The sequence below is a fragment of the Macaca thibetana genome, chromosome 4, assembly GCF_024542745.1.
Source record: "Macaca thibetana thibetana isolate TM-01 chromosome 4, ASM2454274v1, whole genome shotgun sequence".
Lineage (NCBI taxonomy): Eukaryota > Metazoa > Chordata > Mammalia > Primates > Cercopithecidae > Macaca > Macaca thibetana.
The window spans coordinates 96,378,280-96,402,765 of NC_065581.1; the positions used below are offsets into that span (position 1 = coordinate 96,378,280).

The following is a 24,486-nucleotide window of genomic DNA, read 5'->3' on the forward strand; positions in this document are numbered from 1 at the left end:
AAGATAAGATTCTACTTCTACAAGATGTAAAACTTTTTATCTAAATAAATAACTTGAGGCAACTGAGATTGGGTACTTGCCACCCACCATAGCAGGATAAGCTATGACAACCTCTTCTGACAGCTTGGCTTTACTCTGCACAGCCCAGCAGCAGCTGAAAGAAGTGCCTACTGGGATTAACAGGATTGGGGCTATGTAGGTATATTAGTTATTGCTGTCTGCATAATAAATTACCCCCAAATTTTGCAGCTTAGAACAACAGACAAGGGTTATCTTGCAGTTTCTGTGGTCAAGAAACCAGATAGCCTTAGCTGGGTGCCTCTGGCTCAAGGTGTCTCACAGGCTGCAATGAAGATGCCAGCCCTTTGCAGTTATCTCAAGGGTTGACTTGGGGAGGATCTCCTTCCAAACTCACTCACATGGCTGTTAGTACATCTCAGGTCCTCACTGGTTCGTGGCCAAAGATGGACCTCTCTATAGATCAGTTCACCTCAGAGCTGACTTCTGTCAGAGCAAACAAGTGAGAGGGCAAGAGGAAAAAAGAAAGGATGCCTAAGATAGAAGCCACATTCATTTTGTTATTGAATGTTGGTTCATCCCGATGCTTCTGCCACATTCTACTTGTTAAAGGCAAATCACAGCCAGGTGCAGTGGCTCACACCTGTAATCCCAGCACTTTGGGAGGCTGAGGCGGGCGGATCACTTGAGGTCAGGAGTTCGAGACCAGCCTGGCCAACATGGTGAAACCCTGTCTCTACTAAAAACACAAAAATTAGCCGGGCATGGTGGCGCATGCCTGGAGTCCCAGCTACTCAGGAGGCTGAGGCAGGAGAATCACTTGAACCCAGGAGGAAGAAGTTTCAATGAGCCAAGATCACACCACTGCACTCCAGCCTGGGTGACAGAGCGATACTCTGTCTCAAAAAAATAAAAATGTAAAAATAAAAGCAAATCAGTAGGTCCAGCCTACACTCACAGGGAGAGAAATACACAAGAGGCTGCACAGCAGGAGGCAGGGGTCACTGTGATCCATTTTGGGGGCTGCCTACTACAAGAAGAAAACATCCTTATTTCCCAGAACTACATTCAAAAGTGATTAGGCATTAAATGTCATGATATCTGTAATTTACTTTAAAATACTTCTGTACAAAAAAAAGTAGGTAAAGCAAATATAACAACATGTTAACTATTAAATCTAGGTGGTGATTATAAAGTTGTTCATTGTACTGCTCTTTGACTTTTCTGTTTGAAGAATTTGATCATAAAAAATCAAAACTGCCTGATCTTGTTCACTTATAGTGGGGTCAATGGGGAAAAAAAAGTATATTAACTATGCTAAATTTTAAATTATGATATTTGGGAGACGTCCTCCAATGTATAAATAGGCAATGCTAAATAACCTCTCTGACAAGTGAACTAAGTCCTCTGGGACCTATTTGGTACCTATATGCCCTGACGGTCTCATCAAAATGTTTTCCTCTTGTGATTTTGTCTAGACTGTATATTCAGTGAGGACAGAAGTCACACCAGGCGATGAACTCTACTTGAACACTAGGACTACATCCTAGTACTCAGCCCAGTGCCCAGTATACTGTAGGTATTCAGTAAATATACTTACTTTTAGTAAATGGCAACTGTTTATAATACCTTTCCCTTAAATATTTTAGACCAAAATTATCTCTTTCAATACTTGATGGCATGGAACTCCAGGGTCTAGAAATCTGGGGTTCAACCAAGGACATGTGTAGGTGCTTGAGCTAAAAGTTCATGAAGAGGTATTCTGGCGTGCCCCATACTACTCTAACACACTGCCCCAGGAGGACAAGATGACCTTCTAACCAGGCAGCATGGCAAGTCAGGCCCTTATGTTCCCTTAAGAGAATGTCCAAGGTTAGACCACCTAGTGTCTAATGCAACAAGACTTCTCTTTTACCAAAAACATGGGAGAGCTATACCTCTGGAGGTCACCAAAATATTAAATGTAAAACAGTTTCATTCAAGATTTGTCATGGCTTGCCCTCTCTCCCACAAAAAATAACTTGTATTAGAAAGAAGGTCTAAGAGGTGCCTGTGCTATGGTTGTAAGGCAAGTTAACAAAACCTCTAGGCTCTTTAAGCTCTACCTGTATAATAAATTTGATCAGAAAAAAATATATAGGAGCTATATTAAAGTAGATCTTCAAAGAAATGCTTTTGGAACTTCAACATTCAATCCTGAGCTTTTATTAAGAAAGGTTTTTACAAATGTTTATATTCAAAAAACACGGTCAGCCAGGTGTGGTGGCTCATGCCTGTAGTCCCAACACTTTAGGAGCTGAGGCGGATGGATCACCGGAAGTCAGGAGTTCGAGACCCACCTGACCACATGATGAAACCCCATCTCTACTAAAAATACAAAAAAATTAGCCGGGCGTGGGGGCGCACATGTAATCCCAGCTAGTCGGGAGGCTGAGGCAGGAGAATCGCTTGAACCCAGGACATGGAGGTTGCAGTGAGCCAAGATCACACCACTGCGCTCCAGCCTGAGCAAAAAGAGAGAAACTCTGTCTCAAAAAATAAAAAATAAAATAAAATAATTAAAAAAAAAAAAAAAACTGTCTACAAGGAAACCCACTCTCCCTTATGTAACATCCATGGAAGAATCTTCTCCTAGAATTCAGGACCAAGAAAAAAATTGTCCCCATTGAAGAACTTGAGTGTTTCCTTTTCTTAGAAAATAAACACAAACCCCACGTTTCCCTTTTTACCTTGGTTGCCAAAAGCTCAAAGTTAAATTGCACCTAATCTCAGGAATTAGCTCATTCCAAAAGTGTATTTTTTCTAACAGGCTTCTGAAACTTTTCTATTAATGTTTTGTAATATATTATATTGTCCTGTCTTATATGTATTATAACACTGCGGATTGCCTCAACTGACCTTGGGAAGTTAGTATTCATTCAGCAAATAGTTGAGTGATTACTGTTTACTAGGCCTTCTGTTAGAGACCAGGACTAGAGGGAAGCCAGTCAATTCCTTCAGGATGACAGTGTCCACAGGCAAGGTTATCGGAAAGTGGGGGAGGGCAGGAGGACAGGAAGAACCCAGACAAGTATAACACAGCACTCCCTCGATGGAAGTACACGCTCAGCGAAACGGCACAGAAGGGAAGCACCTCCAACACAGCCCAGGGATGTTGGGGGAGGTTAGGGAGAAACTTAAGAAAGTTTCTGAGTAAGTGGAAATAAGTCTTGAGAAACTGTGAAGTGAAGCAAAGCAGGGGAAATAGCTTGTGCAAAGGCATGAAGTTGCAGAACAGCACAGTGGACTTCAGGGAACAAGGATAATTTGGTGTGGCAGGAGTCAAGGTGCATACGGGAAGAAGTAGAAGATGAGGTTGGAGATGTGAGAATTAGGCTTGTGGAAAAAAAGAGTTTGAATGTTAGCCTAAGAGGAACTGAGAGCCTACAGCTCTAGTCTCCATTTCAAAGTAACCACTCTTAGTGTTAAAAAACAAAACTGGAGGTTGGGACATCAGTTAAGAAACTGTGGTTAAAATCCAGGCAAGAGACATCAGGTGTTTTACTATGGTTGTGGGGTAGAAAGGAGGTAGCAGATTCAGGTACCTGGTGAGCACCCCGGTGATGAATTATAGCCATCTGTTCGGTAAGCAAGCACTTACTGAGCATCTGGCTCTACAGCCAGACTCCCAGGGCCAGGCCTGACCCCCACCCCTTATTAGTCATGATCTCAGGTAAGCTAATTCACTACAATGTACCTCAGTTTCCTCATTTACAAACCAGGCATAATAATACTAATGATAATAACAGTACCTACCCTCATACGCCTTTAGTGAAAATTAATGAGGACAATTTCTACCTCATTTAACTCTCACTAAACCCATCAGAATATAGGTATTGTTATATCACCATATGAAAAAAATATATAGTAGGTGTTTTATATTATACATATATGTGTAATACATATTATAACATATATATACATTATATATAGTTTTGAGGGTAGGTATATTATACACAAGGGTATATATTATATATTGCATTACTGTTTGCCTAAGCACACTGTAAATACTCCATAAATGTCAGTTCTTATCAATATTAATCAATATTATTTTGACTATTTGCAAGACATGGCTCTGGGTGAGTGGGATACAGTGACCAATGGAACAAGGTCACTGCTCTCATGGAGTTTACATCACATGAAGAGACAATAAGCAAATCAATCAATCAATTTTTAAAAAGCAGCCAATGATCAGTGCTATGCAGAGAATTAAAGCAAGGTGATGCGACAGAGGGTGGCTGGCGGCTACATTAGAGTGGGTGGTCAGGGAAGGCCTCTCTGTGGAAGTATTGTTTACACAGAGACATGAATGTCAAGCAGGATCGAGCAGGCAAAGATCTGGAAGAAGAGAATTCCAGGCAGGGAAAGAGTTAAGACACAGGCCTGAAAGTCAGAATAAGCTTGGAATGTCTGTGAGGCAGAGAGAACAGTGTGGTTAAGACACAGCAGGCAAGGGCCGGGGGCTACAAAATGAGACTGGAGAGGTCAGGCAGTACAGGGCTTTGAAAGCCCAGTGGAAATGATGCAGAAGGAGCCCTCGGGAATGACTTCTGGCATCCAGCTGGAGCAACTGGATGGACGGTGCTACCATTCATGGAGAGAGGTCACAGGGAATGCTGGGTTGGTGGGAAGATGAAGAGTTCTGTTGTAGGATGTGCTGAATTTCTGCAGGCTCTGGGACATCTAAGTGAAGATCTAGAAAACAGCTGGGATTCATGAGAGTTATTATATGTGGGAGTGTGCGGAGATAAATATGTGGGAGTATGCAATGTGAGATGAACAGGGTGGGGGCTGGAATCCTGGGAATCACTGATACATTTAAGGAAAAGCAGGGATGAAGGATCAGAGAAATCCAATACGTAAGGTAAGGGCTAAAAGGTGTTCAGCAACGACTTCTGGCTTCTCCTAGACTAGGTTGAAATTTAAGCTCTACCATTTACAAGCTGGGTGTCCCTGGGCAAGTTACCTGTTTGTGCCTAAATTTCCTCATGGATAGGATCGTTGTGAGCATGAAATAAGTTAATACCTGAAAAGCTCTCAGAATAGTGCTGGCATGGAGTTAAGTGCCTGCATGTGTTAGCAGTTGCTACATCCAATAACTGGGGATCACCTGAAACCACAAGACACTAATGTCTCATCAAGAGGGAGCTGGGAATCTCCGGAGCTGAAAAGGTGGGATAAAGCCTCCAGAGAAGAAAGCCTGTCTTTGTAGTTTAATACACCCAAGAAGTCTCATTTCCATTAGCATTACAGCAGAGAAGAAAGGCTCCTACGTTCCTCTCTCTCCAGTAGAAGCTTCCTACTTCCAAAAGGCCAAAACAGAATAGGAAAGCTTTTGAATGGCAGCCTTTCAAGAGCAACTAGTAGCAGATCTGGGAGTCAGGATGCAGTTGGTCTTAGAGTAAAATGGGAGGTAAGGGAAGAGCATTGGCTACATTTTAAAAACGCTTTTGTGTGAAGGGAAAGCAGGAGACAGGACAGAAGTGGGTGGTGTCTTTAAAGATAGGAGACTTAAAGAGATAAGAGTTAAAGACAGGGAAGATACTTTGTACTCAAAGGCCTGAATGGAGAGAACAATGAGGCGATGGGGCTGACTCCCAGATGGTTGAGGTGAGGGAGAGGCTGGGGCACCGACGGGGAATACTACGGAGAGAGTGGCTTCCATGACGGAGCTCAGGCTTGACTGAGTGGAAGGGAAGTCAATATGGGAAGGGGCTAATCCACTGTGATGGCAGTGGGGAGGTCTAGAGGCAGGCAGAGATCAAGCGTGGGGTGTTACAGGCTAAGCAGGAGTGCATTTGCAGGCTGTGAGGGCAAGGTCAGGGGTCAGAGAGCCCCATGAACCACCTAAGTCTCGAGCTGGCCTATGGGAGAGGGCGGCTTAATGGAAAGAGTGAAGTAACTGCAGGGCTGAGGCTCACTGCTGTGAGGTGCTGGACAAAAGGTTCACACAAGCACCGTGATGCCTACAGTGGATGGGGATTGCCGCAAAGAGGATGAGCCTAAGTCAGTGTCCCTCCACATAAACTTTTACGATTCCATGTGACTCTCAGGAAATATTTCCCTCAAACATCAGAGACAACACTGTGAAATAAAATAGATCAAATGACATTTAAAAAAAAAAAAAAAACCTCAACATTCACTGGAAAAATGGATAAAGGATTGGGACAAATCACAGACAATACATAATTAGAAAAATCCAGGCCAGTCGCAGTGGCTCACACCTGTAATCCTAGCACTTTGGGAGGATGAGGCAGGTGGATCACCTGAGATCAGGAGTTTGGGACCAGCCTGGCCAACATGGTGAAACCTCGTCTCTACTAAAAATACAAAAGTTACCCGGGCATGGTGGCGGGCACCTGTAATCCCAGCTACTTGGGAGGCTGAAGCAGGAGAATTGCTTGAACCCAGGAGGCGAAGGTTGCAGTGAGCCGAGATCAGGCCATGCACTCCAGCCTGGGCAACAGAGAAAAAAAAAAAAAAACAAACAAAAAAACAAACAAACAAAAAAAAAAACTTCATCTCAAAAAAAAGAGACAGAAAAATCCAAAAAAGAAAAATATTTATTCTTACAAGCGATTAAAGAATCAGAAGAATCAGAAAATAGAGCAACCTTAAGATATCAGTTTACAATGAATAAAGTGGTAACCATTTTTGAGTAGTAAGATCCGATACTGGTAAGACTTCAGTGACACTGAAGCCTCAATCTTTTACTGGTCACTTTGTAAATTTGTGCATCTTTTGGAAAGCACCATGGTGATGCCTAGGAGCAGACCTAACAATGTGCATAATCCTTCACCCAGTAATTTCACTCCTATGAACTTATCTCGGGGAAAATTATTCCTCAGAAGTAATGCATCCAGACCTGGAAGAGTCATCTATAATACAAAAAAAAAAAAAAACTGGACTAATGTTAAAGGAATCAATACAGGTACTTTCCAACACAATTAAACACTATGCAGCTATTAAAAGAGATAAACTTTTAAAATATGTCAATACAGAGAAAAATGTTTAGTGTTTGCTTTTAAAAAATAAACAGGATACAAAGAGATGTGTACATCAAAAGTTAAATTTCATAAAAATATGTATGTGGAAAGTATACAGAAATAGGAAATAGTTACTGAGTTAGGTGACAGAATAATGAAATATATCTACTTTTTTTCCAATTTTTTAAATTTTGGTTTATTATACAAGTTGAATCATTTAAATAAATAGAAATAATTTGTTAGGTTGACCAAGCACCAAACAATTGACAATGTATTACAATATACCAGGTCATCACTTATCTATAATTCCTCCTGAATTGTATCCAGGCAAATCAGCCCAGCCGAATACACACTGGGAGAACTTCCACAGCTGGCAACTTAGGGGTGGGGATGAAAGGGAGATGCTGAGACTTCCCATTCTATATTCATCTCTAACATATAAACACACCTAAGGGATATGTACTCATAAAGGTTTTTTAAAGACTATTGTCTACATGATGCTATCTTGTGAGGGTTTTTTTTTTTTTTCTCTTATAATCATTCAGTAATTGGAACCCTGAAATTTAAGCACAAAGTCAAAGTTGCTTTTCTCAGGGGAAGAAAAAGCTAAAATATACCCAGATAAAGACCCAGGATAGAGACCAGATAGAGACTGTCAGAATTGTACCAACCCATCTGTATTGCTGAATAAGCCACAAGGTTTTCTAAGAACTCGGTATTTATTAGCATTTAATTTTATTCTGCTAAAACTAATTCTTTCGTTTTCATGCATAATCAACATAGTTCTACCAATTCAGATAGCAACAAGGAAAATGGAAAACAAATAAACCACAATTCAGGACCTCCAATGCCTGGTCCCCATAAGAATTGCCAACATGGATGGGGCCTGGTCCCACAGTCCCTGGCTATTGAAAGATACCGGGCCCTCAGCCCTCTGGAAGTCTGGAATGGAGAGGCTGAGTGAAAAGAAGAATTAATGCTTTCTGAGTGTATGATCTAATGGTCCCTTCCATTTGAGAGCAGTGAGCACCTTAGAGTTATCGAATAATAAGTAAAGACCTGTCAGAGTAAATCACTTCCACTTCAATAGATGAGCACAGGACTCCGGTATGCACTTGTAAGAGGGTGAGGCACTCACCAGAATGCAATCAATACAGGCAAAGTTAGAATTTATAGTTTTCAGGTCAAATTATTATTCTTCTGGCATGTGACTTTAACAAACCACCAAGGTAAACACACAGTAGTTCTACTGGAACAGAAGAAAAGCACTGTCATTTGCTGAGTGGCCTCAGACCCATTCCCTAGCCCTTCTGAACCCCATCTGGCCCTCTCATCTGTACATTAACTCACTCTCCGGGCTGTTGTAAGACCAGAGTTATCTTAAAGGTGCTACTAAAAATAGCATCTAAAATTTACCCACACCAAAAAAGTCTACTGTCTAGGCAACTGGTTTTTGACATGGAAAGAAGAGCTGGGCTATGTACCATGCAGACAGACCGAGCAAAGGTAACCTTTCTGGCAAAACTGTGAAGTAGGCCTGATTTGTTCTAGATTTTATCACCTCCTCTGTAAAAGACTACAATGTTCTCCCATTTGGTGCCTGCCGAAACCAAGGACATGGACCTCACATGGCCCTTCCCTCCTCTATCCCTGTCCTATATTGGGTTACAGACACATTTGAATTACCTGGTGAGTTTTAAACTACCTTTCCCCAGACCTCTTTCCCAGAGGCTGAATTATCTCTTCTGGCGTGGTACCCGCATAGCTATGTTTTAAAAGCACCACCCTCCCGCTCCACACCTCCCTGGGTGATTCTAAATGAGCAGTCAGGGCTGAAAGCCACTGTTCAAGACAGTCCCCTGGAGTTTAGAGAATGCTTAGAAACTGCAATAGGAAACACTGTTTTGAGGTTCGAGATCATTTCTTTTAATGTCTATGGTTTTTTTTCTTTTATCTGTGTATTTTATCTTTCTAGCTAGATTGACAGGCATAATTACTTCCATGTCTTCATTTTTCTTCTCTGATCTCTGTTCCCAGTTACTCAGCATACGGTAAATGTGCTAACGTGTGTTATATTCATCCTTTTCCACTGCCTGGTTCTGAAGGCTTTTTCCCTTCACTTCCATAGGAGGTAAGAGTGTGTGGCCGCTGCGTTGTAAGCAAGCAGCTTCTAGCCAAGACTTGAAGGCCTAATGTGGAGATGATGTGGGCATCTCTATGAGGTGCTGTTGCATGATCTAATTAGAGTAGGAAGAGCAGATATTAAAACAGCCTATCCCCAAGCTTTCTTAAAAACAATTTTGCTACTGTCCAAGTAAAAAGAGAAAAAACTTTAAATGAAGTGGAAGATTCATTGTTCAAAGCATAGATTTAACAACAAGGGATGTAGAGTAGTGCCATAAACACGGATCCTTTAAAGCACTGAGACTTCAGCAGGTGTGAGTAGCAGCCTAAACATAAATCACCACCCAACAGAGCAAACAGAATTCGAGATAACCAATCTCTACTTTGGCCTCTGCCTTGTTTTATGACTTGCAAAATGACTCTACTCTTCTCCCCAGAGAGTGAACATAAAATAATGAAATCAATCACGGTGGCTCACGTCTATAATCCCAACACTTTGGGAGGCTGAGGCAGGTGGATCACGAGGTCAGGAGTTCGAGACGAGCCTGGCCAAGATGGTAAAACCCTGTCTCTACTAAAAATACAAAAATCAGCCAGGCATGGTGGTGGGCACCTGTAATCCCAGCTACTCGGGAGGCTGAGGCAGGAGAATTGCTTGAACCTGGGAGGTGGAGGTTGCAGTAAGCCGAGATCGTGCCACTGTACTCTAGCCTGGGTGACAGAGCAAGACTCTGTCTCAAAAATAAATAAATAAACAAAATCATGAAACCCTTAGAACTAGAAAGACCTCCCATTTCTAAACATCGCACCATCTGTAAAAAAGACCCCTCCTCAGTTATCATGACAGTGGTCATCCAACCTCATCTGGAGAATAGCAGCTCAGGCCACATCACAAGGTAAGTCCTCCCAATTGTGGACAGCTCTGTCTTAAAGTTCTGCCTTACCCTGAGTTGTAAGCTATTATTTCCCCAAATATACATCTCACCATCCCCTCTGTCTCTTCTCCCCTCCCCCTTATGCTTGTCATCTACAGTGGCACTTAAGTCATTAGCCACTTTTAAATATTCGAAAAAAGCTAGTATATTACCTGATAGCTTTACTTCTCCATACTATCCATGCCCAGTATCCTCAAATTCCTCACATGAAATTTTTTCCCCACTAACTACTCCTGACCAGCCTCCTCTGGAAACACACTAGTTTGGCCATTTTTCTTTTAAAAGCACGATCCCAAAACTGCTCCTTACACTCTTGTTCAATAAACATAGGCTGGATGCCTCATGTGTGCCAGGCACTCAGTCGGGCTCTCAAGACAAAGGAGGAATCTGCCAGGCCTAGCACAGAGTCCAGCTGAGGAAACACTCAAACCAAACCATTAGGAGAGGGTGCAAGGAGAGCTCTGAAAAAGAAAGCACCAGGTGCCCAGGAGCATGGAACAGGCTTGCTGGGAACACTCTGGGAGAAAGGTCCAGCCTCGGTCCACTGAACTCCAACCTGGTGACACCAATGTACACTGCTCAGCTCTTCAGAGCATTCTCTGCAGTGGTGATCATTTCTTCAGGTGATCATTTCTTTAGATCATTTCTTTAATGAAAGGGTGTCACTCATTCATAGAGAGACATGCAGATTATTCATAAATGATCTACAAGTGGGTGTCTGAAGACAAACCAATTTATACATGTTGTGCACCCATTAAACCCTCAGACTCCCAGCTGAAGAAAGGGAAAGTTGACAACATAAAGGAGAAGAGGGTAGGGAAAGTGAGAGCAAGTACCTATAGCAGCTTAAGTTTCCAGCTACTATCTCAAACAAAAATCAGACTCCAGACCAAAAAGCCACACTATTAATAATTATAAGGTTGCAATATTTTAGTATTGAATTCTCCTTCTAGTTAAATCTTTCCAATATTTTTCCTAGGAAAAAAAATCCTGAAGGTTGAATTACTTATTAAGTCAATGTTAGAAATATGACATTTTATCTTTTGAAACTACTAAACTACATACTAATTTTTACTCCTACCACAATATGTCAATGCCTCTTCCATACCCCTGCTGATACTTCTTCATAGTATTTAAAAAACAAAACAAAAACAAAATATGCCAATTTCATTGACAGAGAAGTGCCTCATTTTTTAGCTTGCATTTCTCTGATATTAAAGAGGTTGAGGCCCGGCGCGGTGCCTCCTGTCTATAATCCCAGCATTTTGTGGGGCAAAGGCAGGCAGACCACTTGAGCACAGGAGTTCAAGACCAGCCTGGGCAACATGGCAAAACTCCGTCTCTACAAAAAATACAAAAATTAGCTGGGCGTAGTGGCACACGCCTGTGGTCCCAGCTACTCAGGACGATGAGGCAAAAGGATCTCTTGAGCCCAGGAGATCAAGGCTTCAGTGAGCTATGACTGTGCCACTGCACTACAACCTGGGCAACAGAGTGAGACCCTGTCTCAACAAAAATAAGTACATAAATAAAATAAAGAGGTTGAACATTGTTAATGTATTTATTCATCATTTGTATTGTTTTTGTAAATTACCTCTTTATATGTCTTCTGACCAATTTTCCCCCTTAAGTATTCACTTTTCTTATTTATTTATAAAAGTTCTTCATATGTTAATATTAATTCTTTTGTCACATGTTGCAAACATTTTTCCAGCTTATCCTTTCAACTTTAAATATGGCAACTTTTTTTATATACAGGAGGTTGGTTTAATTTTTTCTCATGTCATCAAGCAATTCAACTTTTCTTTTATAGTTTCACCCTACAGCACCATGTTTAGAAAAACTGTCCAAAGCTCAACATTCTTTAAGTTTCCCATATTTTATTCTGGCACCTTTATGGTTTTATGTTTATGGGTTTATGTTTCACATTTAAATGCTTGATTCATTTGGAATTTATTCAGGTATATGACATGAAGTCAGAATTGAACTTCGTTTGTTCCAAATGGTTAGCCACCTGTCCTAGCACCATTTATTGAATCAATTTGTCTTTCCTCCACTGATTACAGCTGCCCTTATCATATACTGCATCTCTACTCATGTGTCTTCTCACAGGGACCTCAAACTCAGCATACCCACACCTGAAATTCATCATCTTCCCCTCTTCTCCAGTGTCCTCCAACGCTGTGAATGGCTACCTCATCAAATGTTTATTTGTCCTTTGTTTTTCGGTTCTTTTCAGAAATGAGGTTTTGCTATGTTGCTCAGGCTGGGGTGCAGTGGCTATTCACAGTTGTAATCACAGTTCTCTGCAGCCTTCAACTCCTGGCCTCAAGTGATCCCCATTGCCTCAGCCTCCTGAGTACCTAGAACTATAGATACATGCCATCACACCCAGTCATCCACTAAGTTTTAATGTCCAGAACTTGATTATGCCTGACCCCACCCCTCTCCATCACCATGACCCTCCCCCTCTACACATACACATCAAATCACTAAATTTTCTCAGTTCTGTCTCTAACACATAGCTCTCATTCATAACTTTCTGCCCAACTCTACCACCATGCCTATAGTCGAAACAACATCTTATCTTTCCTGGACCCCGTCTCTACAGAAAATACAAAATACAAAACCCCGTCTCTACAAAAAATATAAAAATTAGCTGGGCGTAGTGGCACATGCCTGTGGTCTCAGCTACTCGGGATGATGAGGCAGAAGGATCACTTGAGCCCAGGTGATCAAGGCTTCAGTGAGTTATGACTGTGCCACTGCACTACAGCCTGGGCAACAGCTTCTTCCCTGGGCCACCCAATCTACTCTTGGCCCCTCCAGCACATGAAACGGATATAGGATCACACCATGTCCCAACTTTCAACCTCTGCTGGTTTCCACTGCTCTTGGGGAAAAGTCCAGATTTATTTATGTTACACATAAGACTGTTATGAGCTCAGCCCCTGCCACCACTGCCTCATGCCACTCCTGCTCTCACACAATTTCCAGACACACTGGCCACCTTTTCACTCCTTGAAATCTCCCAGCTGCTGTTCATCTCAGGCTGTTTACATACGATGTTCCTTCTCTAGTCCACGCTATTCTACTCACTGTCCCACCCTTGCTGCCCATACCTACACACACGCCTGCCTTACTTGGGCTTATCTTTCAGAATGCAACTTAAATGTGACCTCCTTGGCCAGGCGCAGTGGCTCACACCTGTAATCTCAGCACCCTGGGAGGCCGAGGCAGGCGGATCACCTGAGGTCAGGAGTTCAAGACCAGCCTGGCCAACATGGTGAAACCCCATCTCTAATAAAAATACAAAAATTAGCCAGGCGTGGTGCTGCGCACTTGTAATTTCAGCTACTCTGGAGGCTGAGGTAAGAGAATCACTTGAACTTGGGAGGCGGAGGCTGCAGTGAGCTGAGATCACACTACTGCACGCCAGCCTGGGCAACTGAGCAACACTCCATCTTAAAACAACAACAACACACACAAAAAAACAGTAAACGTCACCTCTTGAAGGCTTCCAGAACCACCTCTTCATCACTACCACCACCATGTTCATTTCCCCTGCAAAAAAATTCCTCATTGCACTTTGCACTTTACAGTAGCACTCCTCACAAGTGCTGAGATTTTATAAATGTTTACCTGCAATATCTCCCTCAGGTGGCAGCTCTGGTAGCTCAGGGCTGTGCCCAATGTGTTCACCACCCAACCCTTAAGCCCCTCAAAAAAGATCACCACACTGTTCAAGGCATGTGTGTTTAACCACGCAGTCCTAAGTCAATGGAATTACCCTTCTGCCTGAATTCTAATTATTACAAGTATACGCTCCTCCTAAGGTGTCTAACAACAGAAAAGTGGCTGAAAATAACATTGCAGTTTCCACTTGCACAGCCCATTGCTATTTCTGATCCTACTTACTCTTAAATACATTTACAAATTTAAATTTTTTGCTCAGAAAGTACTCCTAACATCCACAGATCCTGGAGTCTATGCTTGTCTTCTGCTAACAGCATTCTGACATTCACTCATTCTTTTCTTCATTCATCCAGCAGATATTTATTGACCATCAGCAGTCCACAGCTGAGCCTCACAACTGAAACTGTATTTTTCTTATTCTCCCTCCATATGACTGTATCTCCCAAACCAACTCTATTTACCAATTATTCATCCACTTTTCCCATGAGATAACTGCTGTGTCACCACCCAGGATCTATAAAAATCCAATTAAAAGCAAAGAAACATCAGGCTTTAGTAGTCTGTACTGCCTCATCATGATCTGTATCACCAAACCCAGCCGCCTAGCACCCTGTACCCCGCCTGAGCTTTAGGGGTCAGTAGAGAGATCAAGAGAAGAAACTCAGGCCCAGTTTTAACCCACTCACCCCCAACACGCAAGGCGCTGCCCCGTCAACATTCCTGAATAGCTCTGAGCTCTGGGAAACTTTATGAAAGCTGCTTTCCAGAAGCATCAAAATCCAATCTTGTGTTGGTGCTCAGAGAAACGTGAGAACCACAAGATAAGGTATATAAAACCACAGAAAGCGTTTGACAACAACCCAGGGCACGCTCCCCAGAGGGTAGCTCTTCTACATTTGTTAACCTACTCATCCCCTCCCCCTGCGTATTTCCTACAAGAGCCCAGCCTTGTCTTTAGATTCTGAGCTCACTGAGACCAGTTCTCTCTTTCTCAGCATGCCAGAGCTATAAGAGGACTGCAGTGTGGCACCCGCCTTTCCAAGGTTTTTGACCTACACTGCAAGGCATAATTGCACCCATATTTTCTCTACCTTTCCCTCAACACATGCCCGTCTCTGAATTTCCCTGACTCTGCTATAGTCCATCTGCTCCCTGAACAGCATCAACACCGCTTGATAGTATAGGCTTCCTAATCTGGAGGGATGGAACCCCAAAGGCATTTCTGGGTAAGAGCAACCTACAGATTTTCTATGACTAATCACAAAAGCTTAACCCTGCTGTTCTTTGAGAATATTTTCACCTTCCATGTATTATTTAACTCTGAACTAAGTGATCACCCAAATATCTATATACTTGGAAAACAAAGTTGCTTGTTTTATTCTACAGCAAAATACAGTCATTCTGAAAAGCAAAACCACGGTGTCATTATACATGCTTGGGAAGCTGACATGAAGCAGCAAATGATTCATTTTTACTGCCTTTAAAGGGAAGCACTACTTTGCAACTCCCTACTCTTTATTACAGTCAAGATCACATTGACGTTTACTAAAATAACTAAAAAGTTTGATTCTTAAAAGTGTGTTGATCCAGTGTCAACAAAGACTAAAAAATAATGACTCCTCAAGCCATTTTCGGACTCAATAAAATGCTGTAGACTAGCCAAAAAAAAAAGTAGAAGAAAAGCACATTATATTTTTTATTAATCAAGTGAAGTTTGCTGGAAATCAGGTTGTTTTTTCACTTCCACTTACAAATTCCATTTACCACTTCGCTCTTTCAGAAGCAGCCCCCAAAAAAGAGATCATTTCTCCTTAAGCATTTCAGCCTAGAGACTAGGCAGCAAGCCTCCTGATGAAGGGCACAGCTTCAACTCACAAGGCTCAGGATCTCTAAATCAGTGATAATGCTCCACATTTAAATTTCTACTCTGCTTTCAGGGGCAACCTAATCAAATGTACTTAAAAATCACTTTGAAGACCACATTTTAACTTGCCAGTGGAAGTTTGTGGCAATTTTAGAAAATGTTCTAAAGAAGTCATCCTGACACAATTTAACTTGTGTACTTTACAGCACAATTCTTAAGAAACCAAGGTAGTAGTCAGGTCAGAAAACAGTAGGGGCCTTAGGTCTGACAGCCTGGATTTGAGTCCTGCCCTCACTTGTTAGTGGTTGTGTGACTGTTGGCAAGTCATTCAACCATTCTGTACCTCGTTTTTCTTATCTGTCAAATGGGTGGTGTTCCTTTGACTTTGTACTAGAGTCCATCTTCCATTCATACTTTGTATCTCACGGCCACAGCTGGGGATCTCTGTGTTAACATGGGACACAACTATACAATTCTAACTTTCATTGTCTTATTTCCCATCCACTTCAAGGTCATACCTGTAATCTATGTAGGACTGATAACAGAAATATTAAAAAGGCAAAAGACAAAGCAGGATTTTGTCTGATAAATCTTCTATCAGTTTTCCTGGCACCAAGTGTGATACCCCGCACACAGAATCACATGGTATAGAATATTTAAAAATAGAAGAAATGGAAAATATATATGTACAAATATGTATATATAGATGATTCAAAATTATGCATAAAAATATTGGAAAGATATGCACCAAAATGGTAACAGTTGTTAGCAATGGGTTGGAAGATTACAGCAACAAGGAGTGAGGGAGGGATGGGAAAAATATATTTTTTAAAAATTGCGGTGACTTATTTTCCTTCCTTATACTTTTCTAAACCTTCCCAAATTTCTACAATAAATTCTAAAATCAAAAAAAAGATCTTTGTTACGTAGATATTTTTCCCAGATAACAATGTTTGCAATGAAGTTGTGTTACATACAAAATCAGTGACAGTGATTATGAGAATAACTAATATTTATTTAGCACTTCCTATGTGCCAGGCCCTGTAGTAAGTACTTTACAGAAAGCATTTCGTTTAGTCCCCATCCTCTGTGATGTAAGTATTGTTCTGACCCTCATTTTGCAAATGAAACAATTCAAGTTATTTGTGTGAAATCAAAGAGCTGGCAAGCAGTTACGCCCCAGATGTGAACCCGGAATCCGACTCCAGGATTCCCACACCCATATGCCAGCCACTAGGCTTCCTGCCTCTAGCCACACTGGTTCCCAAAAACCTCACCTTTCTGTTTTTGATTTTCATGTCTTCTTGGCTCTTTATTGACTCTCATCCCTTTTTGGGAGTGTTCAGAAATAAACAGTGTATGCATTTCTGGCATGTGGGGGCAGTCAGGCAACCACTACACATAGTTCTCTGCGGTGAACACACACACCTTCCCCAAGGGGAACATGAGAACATGAGAATTAAAAAGCAAACCCTTCAACTGTTCTCACAGCACCACGAACCTCTCCTTCCAGACACTGGTCACTCCTGCTCTCCACATTTGCTTGCTGTTTGATTACTTCTACATGCCGACCACTTTTCAGAGCACTCTGCATGCATTACTTTTCTTCTCACCATTACTGTTCCTACTTTACACAAGGAAACTCAGGCCCAGAGAAGTCAAGAGGCTTGCCCAAGGTCTTAGAGCTGGGGTTTGAGTTCTGGAGTCATCATTCTCCAGTCAGTGAAGAATGAAGGCACACCTCTCCATTTTCTAAACAAATGTGCTCTTATTAGGATTGCTTCATTTTATTTCTGTAGGTCCTGAATATTTCATATAAATCATACTTCTAATATTTTTAAATTATATTTTCCAACTAGTTATTTGAGATACTCAAGAAAACTTGTTTACATGTTAGCTCTGTATCCTTCATAAACTTACTGAATTCTCTCGTTAACTGTAGTAATTTTAGTTGATTCTCCATTATATCGGCGACATGATCTCCTAATTTCTTTCCTAATTTTGTCTCCTCCTTTCCAATATAAAGATATCTTTTTTTCATGTTATACAACTACATTGTCAGAACCCTCCCAAAACTACATTAAATAATAGCGAGAGCAGGCATCTTCGTTTCGTATTTTATTTAACTGGGGATGCTCCGAGTGACTCAACATTAAGTCTGACACCAGTTGTTGGCTTAATATAATACCCTTCCATCGTGTTCAGGAACTAGTCTTTGAGTCCTATTTCACTAAGAGTTTTTATCAGGAATGAATACTGAACTTCATCATCAAATGTGTTCCCAGTACTGAGATAATTATGACTATCCTCCTAACTATTCATCATATTATTAATGTATTTTATATCATAAAACCATATTTTCTAACCCTACCTGATTTGACTGTAGAGTTTTTTTCATATATGAAAATAAAAATTACTAATTTTGTTTAATGTTTTATGTAGTCTGAATTTCATTTATTTTAGTTTGAATTAAGTTACAATTTTTAAAACTACATCCATAGCTATTCACTGCCTGTCTCCTGTCTCTCTTTATCACCTCCCACCAGGCCTAATTCATCCCCTACAACACCAACAGAGCCGCTTTTCTAGATCACACATGTGGCTCCTTCTCTCTTACTCTCAGCAATCTGCATCATCATCATGTATCTGTATTATAAAGTACACATCTTTTAGCATGGTAATTACTGTCCTTTATAAGACTGCCCCCAAACTATCTTTTAATCTTCATTTCAACCATGATTCCCAAATGCCACTCACTTGGGATTCCTTTTCTCATGATTTTCCCAAAAAGCCCTTCCTTATTTTCGTCACTGGGACAACGCTTTTCTTTCTTGGGCCAACACACTGCCATCTCATCTATGGCCCTCCCCTGTCCTCCCTGCTGTTTCATCCCAGAGCACCAAGTACAGGTCTCTGTCGTGGGACTTGCCCCAGCCTAACTTGTGCAGTTCCTCATTTAGAGCAGAGGTCAGCAAACTTCTGTGAAGACTCAGATGGTGAATATTTCAGGCTCTCCAGGCCTCATGTGCACATTTCTGTTGCATTTTTTCCCTACGCTTTAACAAAGTAAAAACCAGTATTAGCTCACAGGCCATATGAAAACAGGCCACCAGGGATCAGCAGTACTTTGCCTCTCCTGGTTTATAGGCTCATCACCCACTGGACTACAAGCTGATTGAGACGGGGGAAATCTCTAACCCATCTTCATATTCCTCAGCTCCTGGCACTTGGGAAATGTTCAAATCACTGAAGTTGATAGACCAGGAACACTGATAACTAATGTATCCTGATGAGTCAGATACACATCCACAGACAATTATTTCCCCAAATCTTGGGCTTTTCAACAAAAAGTAATTTTGAATTTTGAGTCTCTTAGGCATCTGGGCATTAAAAATGAGCCATGTTCGTCGGGATGGCAGGGAGGTAGTTTGAATTTCACTTATTCAATAAATGAAATGAGGTTTTTGCCTCATTTAGTAAGACAAATTATGATATTCAGCCCAAGAACCTCTCCCTCCCCAAATATAGAAAAAGTGCTTCTCTTATCACAGAGTTCACAACTACACTGCCCCCTGGTCTTCACAGAATATAACACCAGCTAACTCCAACTTTTCAACTAGCCCTCTCAGCTTCTCATCCCAGAAAATCATCCAGACTTTTGATGCTGTTTTGAATACTTATCATGTATCCAACCTAGCTATCAGTAATTCCTTTTCTTCCCATCTCCTGAAAACTGGGGAGAAAGCATTGTCTAAATCGTTAATCGCGAGAGAAACAATTGTCAGTCACCATTATTATTGGTATCACCCTGCTTCCTGATTCTCCCAACCAGAAATGTCCAGAAAGGTGAAGGTCACCCCTCTCTGGTTAAAAAAAGCCACACTGTTAAAAATTGTTAAAGATGTGTGGTGCTTATAGCATAATTTCTGTCATAATTCCAGGGACTCAATTCCTTGCTTACTGGGGCTCACAAGAGCATGGGCCAGTGAGGAAGGGGAGGAAGCCAGGAACAGACATAGCCATTGTTAAGGAGAAATGGCCCAGTTGTGAGCCTGGTTTCTGAGGCCAAGAGTCCAGCATTAAGTTTCCAAAGGAATGAGGCAAATTTGAGGTTAATTCCATTCACATCTACATCAAGCAGGTCTACCTGGTCCCAGTGGAGCAAAACAACAGGCGGCCTAGACAATGTCAATTCTGCAAGCCAGACAGAGCTTTTGAAGGAGTCCAGCCAGTATCAAGCCCCCACCCCCAGAACATAGCTCCTGTAACGAAGCTAGCCAAGAGCTGGATGTGGTGCTGGGATCTGCCCTCTGCAGGCTGGGGTTCAAGGAAGGACCCCAGGTCTAGCAACTGTCTGAAATGTAGAGCAAAAAGATGCAGTCAGAGTGGGTCACTCTGCAAGGGACAGGTTATACCCAGCACGGCCTCTATTCAGCATGGCTTCCAGTTCCTAAGGCATGAGGTGGTCTTCAACAAATTCTAAACTTGACTTCCTAGCAGAGGTGAGGTACTTAATGTGCTCTAGAACGAGGATGAGGGTGAATCTGGAAATTACTGCAGATGACGGAGAGCCAGTGAAAACCCACCTTCTGCAGAAAAAACTAGTAGCCCTCAAAGGACCTGGTGAGATGGCCTAGTCACATGGAGGACTTGGCTCCTTATACATTAGCTATCCCCCAGGAGAAGCCATTATTTCACACATAGAAGGTCCTGAATTCAATATCTGTTTATGAATTGTCATCGCTATGAATCAAGCTCTGCCCAGTGAAGAATCACATCAGCCCAGGCCCCCTCAGCCAGCCAGGGGACCAAGAGTGCATCATTCTATTCCCAGCCATCCTCACCAGCCCACGGGTACACACTGCTCTCTGTGCTTCTCTTCTAGTGGTTTCCCAAATAAAATGATATCATTGTGTGTGATAAATACAAAATCAGGGTTAAAATGTGCTCGTAATAAGAGGACTAGGAACATGAAGAGGAATAAGAGGGGTGAGAAAATGACAAATGTTCCACATATACAGGGAATGGATCAGAATCAGCGCTGTCAGCAGGTCTCAAACTCTTGACGTCAATGGGTACACTGTTGAACCTCTGAGCAGTGTGTTCCTAAAGCAGCCTGTGACCCTGACCTGTTTATAAACAGAAGTGCTTCCTTGCTCAAAATCCCCGTTTTCTTACAGCACATTCAGAAATGCCAGCATCACTTGCAGCCAGGTGGTGAGGCTGAAGTATGTTCCATACTCTCTTCACACGGGCTCACCATGCTAAAAACAGTCAAGTACCAGTGATTAAGTAGAAAGACACATGCTTTTGAAAATTAGAGGATTTGGTTAAATGCGGGGACCGCAATCTACACATGGAAGCAAAGAAATCAGCCAAAATTAAAACATAAATTAGTGAACCAACAGTGCTTTACTAATCATGCAAAAAGTAAGAATAGCAAATATAGAATAGAAGGTGTGGTACATTACCCAAAAGCCCTGCTAAAGACCGCATGTCCTTCTCCATCAGCATGTAAATCTCTTCCTCGGAGAAGCGGCCAATGCCGTGGCCGTGCATCTCGCGTTTCACAATTCCTTTCGTTATGTGGCACACGACCCACCTCAGCAGGTTGCTGAAGGGACCACCACCACTAAGAGAGAGCATCTTCCGGGTCTCATTGAGATTGTCCACCCACTGGCAATAAGCTAACGTCCTGGAATTGTGTGGAAACAAGTTACTACTGTGCATCAGGTACATATCAGCTCCACAGGGTCACTTTAGAATGAGTCGTTCAGAATTTAGTACACTCTGGAGGAACTGAATAACTGCAGCTTTAATCAAGAGCAATCTGCATGGCAGATATCACAACAGGCTCTAGTCAATGCCTAGACTTAAGGGGTTGTGGAAGAAATGGGAAAAAATCCAGATAAAGATGCCATGAGATCTTTCCTGGTACCCACCCTCAGACCTCTCCCCTCCCCTCCCAGTGCCACGTTTCTGCCTTCTCTCACGCAATCCCATAGTGGAAACCCACTTGAAAAGTCTTTGAGTCAGGAGAGTGAGCACTCATGGGGGCCCAGGGCAGGAGGCAGTAGTGACAGGGGTGTTGGCATCATTCTCTTTCCTGAGCAAAAGGATGGTTCCACAGGTTTATGCTTGGTGTTCATTAATTAAGCTGCACATTTCTGTTTTGTATACTCTGCATGTGCATTTACATTTCATGATATAAAAGAGTTAAAAAAAAAAAAAAAAAAGAAAGAAAGGAATTTCTGAAAGAAACCTTTTTGCCTTTTTAAAAAAAGATACAGGGCCTTGCTATGTTGCCCAAGCTGGACTCTAACTCCTGGGCTCAAGTGATCCCCCCATGTTAGCCCCCAGAGTAGCTATGACTAGAGGCATGCACCACCACACCCAGCCTTTTTGCTTTTTTGATAGCACGTTAGGGAGTAAGTGCACCTTTCCATCTTTATTATAAATTAAAATATTATGCAAATGATTTGTTCTCCAAGAAAATCAACTCTTTACCTCAGTTTGTTCTCGAGAACTCTAAAGGGAACACAACTGCCCATGGAACTTGGCTGAATCCTTTTTCCTGTCTAGGTGATCCTAGTGGTAAACTTGCTCATTCGGGTGCTCCTGAAAACAGTGTGATCCGTATGGAGGGGCCAGCAGCTGTTCACTGTTCAAATATTTTGCTGGCCACCACACCCAGGTCTTTGCTGATTTTATTCTCCAAATGGCAAGAATTTTTTTTATGGCTAATAGTGTTGGTAGATAGAAACTTAAAGGGTTTTCTACCAAAGGCTGAAGAGAATGTAGCTGTGTGGGAGTACAGGCATCAGACATTTTCATTTTTCCTCCCTGATGAGTAACAAAAGATGTATTGGCATTCACCTCTACTCTTAGTACTGGCTGATACAGCAGTAAAGGCCACTTCAAAAAATTCAGAAGCCAGGTGTGGTGGTACATGCCTGTAGTTCCAGCTACTCGAGAGGGCAAGGCAGGAGGATCGCTTGGGCTCAGGAGTTTGAGGCCAACCTGAGCAACACAGAGTGGGACCACTGTATCAATAAGCACAGGGTGAAGGTGTGCACATGAAGAGCATCGGCTGCCTGACAAACTGCAATCAATAAATAAAAATTTAGAAATAAAAAGAAATTCATGCAATTGGAAAGTGGCACAGCCAGAATGCTGCGTTTTTTTAAGGTTTTTTTATTTTTATTTTTTTGTTTTTTTTTTAAATCAAAGGGCTGAAAAATATTTTGAGAGAGAACTCAAGGAATGATAGTAAATCACAGCTATAATGAAATGCTGTTTTCCACCTCAAGGGGAAAAAAAGGCATTTTGATCATTTTATATAGTTCTGTTCTATAAGGGTTCTATGTTCTAAAAACAAATAAAAATAAGGAATAGATTTCTCTAAAATTGTTGGATTCCTGATTTTTACCAAAAAGTCTTACAGCCAATTTCAACATACTCCCTGTGCAATAGCTATAGCTGTTCTTGACTACCTTGTTAAAAGAATGCCCACAAATCTGATTAGAAAGCTTTGTGTGCCTCTTTCAGTAAGTCTCTCAAAATAAAGTACTGAAGAATCAAGAAATAGTTTTTCCCCAAAACAGGAAGAAGTACATCACAATAGTGACTAATTAATGTGTATAGTCAGAGCATTCCATTGATCTTTCAATACAGAATATCTCGCATTTTTTCTAGTAAATTCTATACAGACATAGAAACGAAATGCTTTCCTACTTACTCCTTTTTTCACACCTGCAGTAATTAAGGTGGCAATTTTCACATTCCATTAGAATAATTCAGCACTTTGATTCTAATTGTACTAGGCCTAAATTCACAACAAAAGAGTTATACAACCTTTTACCATTTTGGAAGTCAATGGTCTTAGGATAAAACTAAATTACTCTAAATTGAACATGATCAAGTAATAATAGCATACGAAAAGCATCTAAAGTGTAAAAACGCGGAATGTGTGGCTCTAAGCTGACAGGTTAGAAGGGGAAAAAAAATCCTTTGTAGACAAATTACACAGGTTTGATCATAAGCATAACTGATCGAGCTCACCGGGCAGAGCAGGGGGAAGGTGTGCACATGAAGAGCGTCGGCTGCCTGACGAACTGCAAGAACTTCTGGAAGGGGCACGTGGGTACAGGCTGCATTTGGGGAAGCCTGGAAGAGGTGAGGCTGGAGGTGCGGGCAACGGCCAGTCAGGACAGGCCTGAGGAAAGGGAGCTGAACTTTATTCCAAAAGCAAAGGTTAACTGCTGGAAGGCTTTAAACAGACAAGAAACATAGTCAGATTTGTGGCAATGTAAAGGAAGAACTGGAAGGTGGAGAAAATGCTGGCACGAAGGCCAATTACCAGACCAGGCAGGAGATGATGCACTGCGTGAGGCAAAGGTAGAAGGAATCCATAGGAGAAACACTGCGACAGAAGGAAAAGAGTCTGCTGGACTACAATGGATGTAAAGATTTATGGGTAAAGAGAAATTAGGCATTTTCTCCTAAAATGATAGTTTGAGTAGATGGTAATACCATTAACCAATACTAAATTGTACAAGGTAGAATATATTTGGATGATGAAAGATTAGTTAACCTGTAGCATTTGAAGCTCGCATGGAACCCCTAAGTGAAGATATCTAGAAGGCTGAGAACTCAGGAGATAGGTTGAGACTCCAGAGAGAGAACTGGTGAGCAAGGGCATGCTGGTGGTGGTTTAAAAGCTGTGAGAGGAGATGAGGTCTCCTTAGGAAGTTTCTAGAGTGTTGAGGAAACCACAGTTCAAGGGCAAGTTAGAAGATGTGAAGGCCAGGCTGAAAGAGGCAGC

At 41.7% G+C, this 24,486-nt stretch overlaps 1 protein-coding gene across 2 annotated transcripts in view; it reads right to left on the minus strand.

Annotated features, from left to right (window-relative positions):
• Positions 1 to 24,486, minus strand: part of FAXC (failed axon connections homolog, metaxin like GST domain containing) — a 74,640-nt gene that overhangs the window by 26,306 nt on the left and 23,848 nt on the right. For both annotated transcript variants that reach the window (XR_007724817.1, XM_050786592.1), the window contains exon 4: positions 21,134 to 21,357. Coding sequence is in view for 1 of the 2 variants with exons in the window: in XM_050786592.1 (XP_050642549.1) it covers positions 21,134 to 21,357 (224 nt within the window). In the remaining variant the exon portion in view is untranslated. The remainder of the gene's footprint in view (positions 1 to 21,133; positions 21,358 to 24,486) is intronic.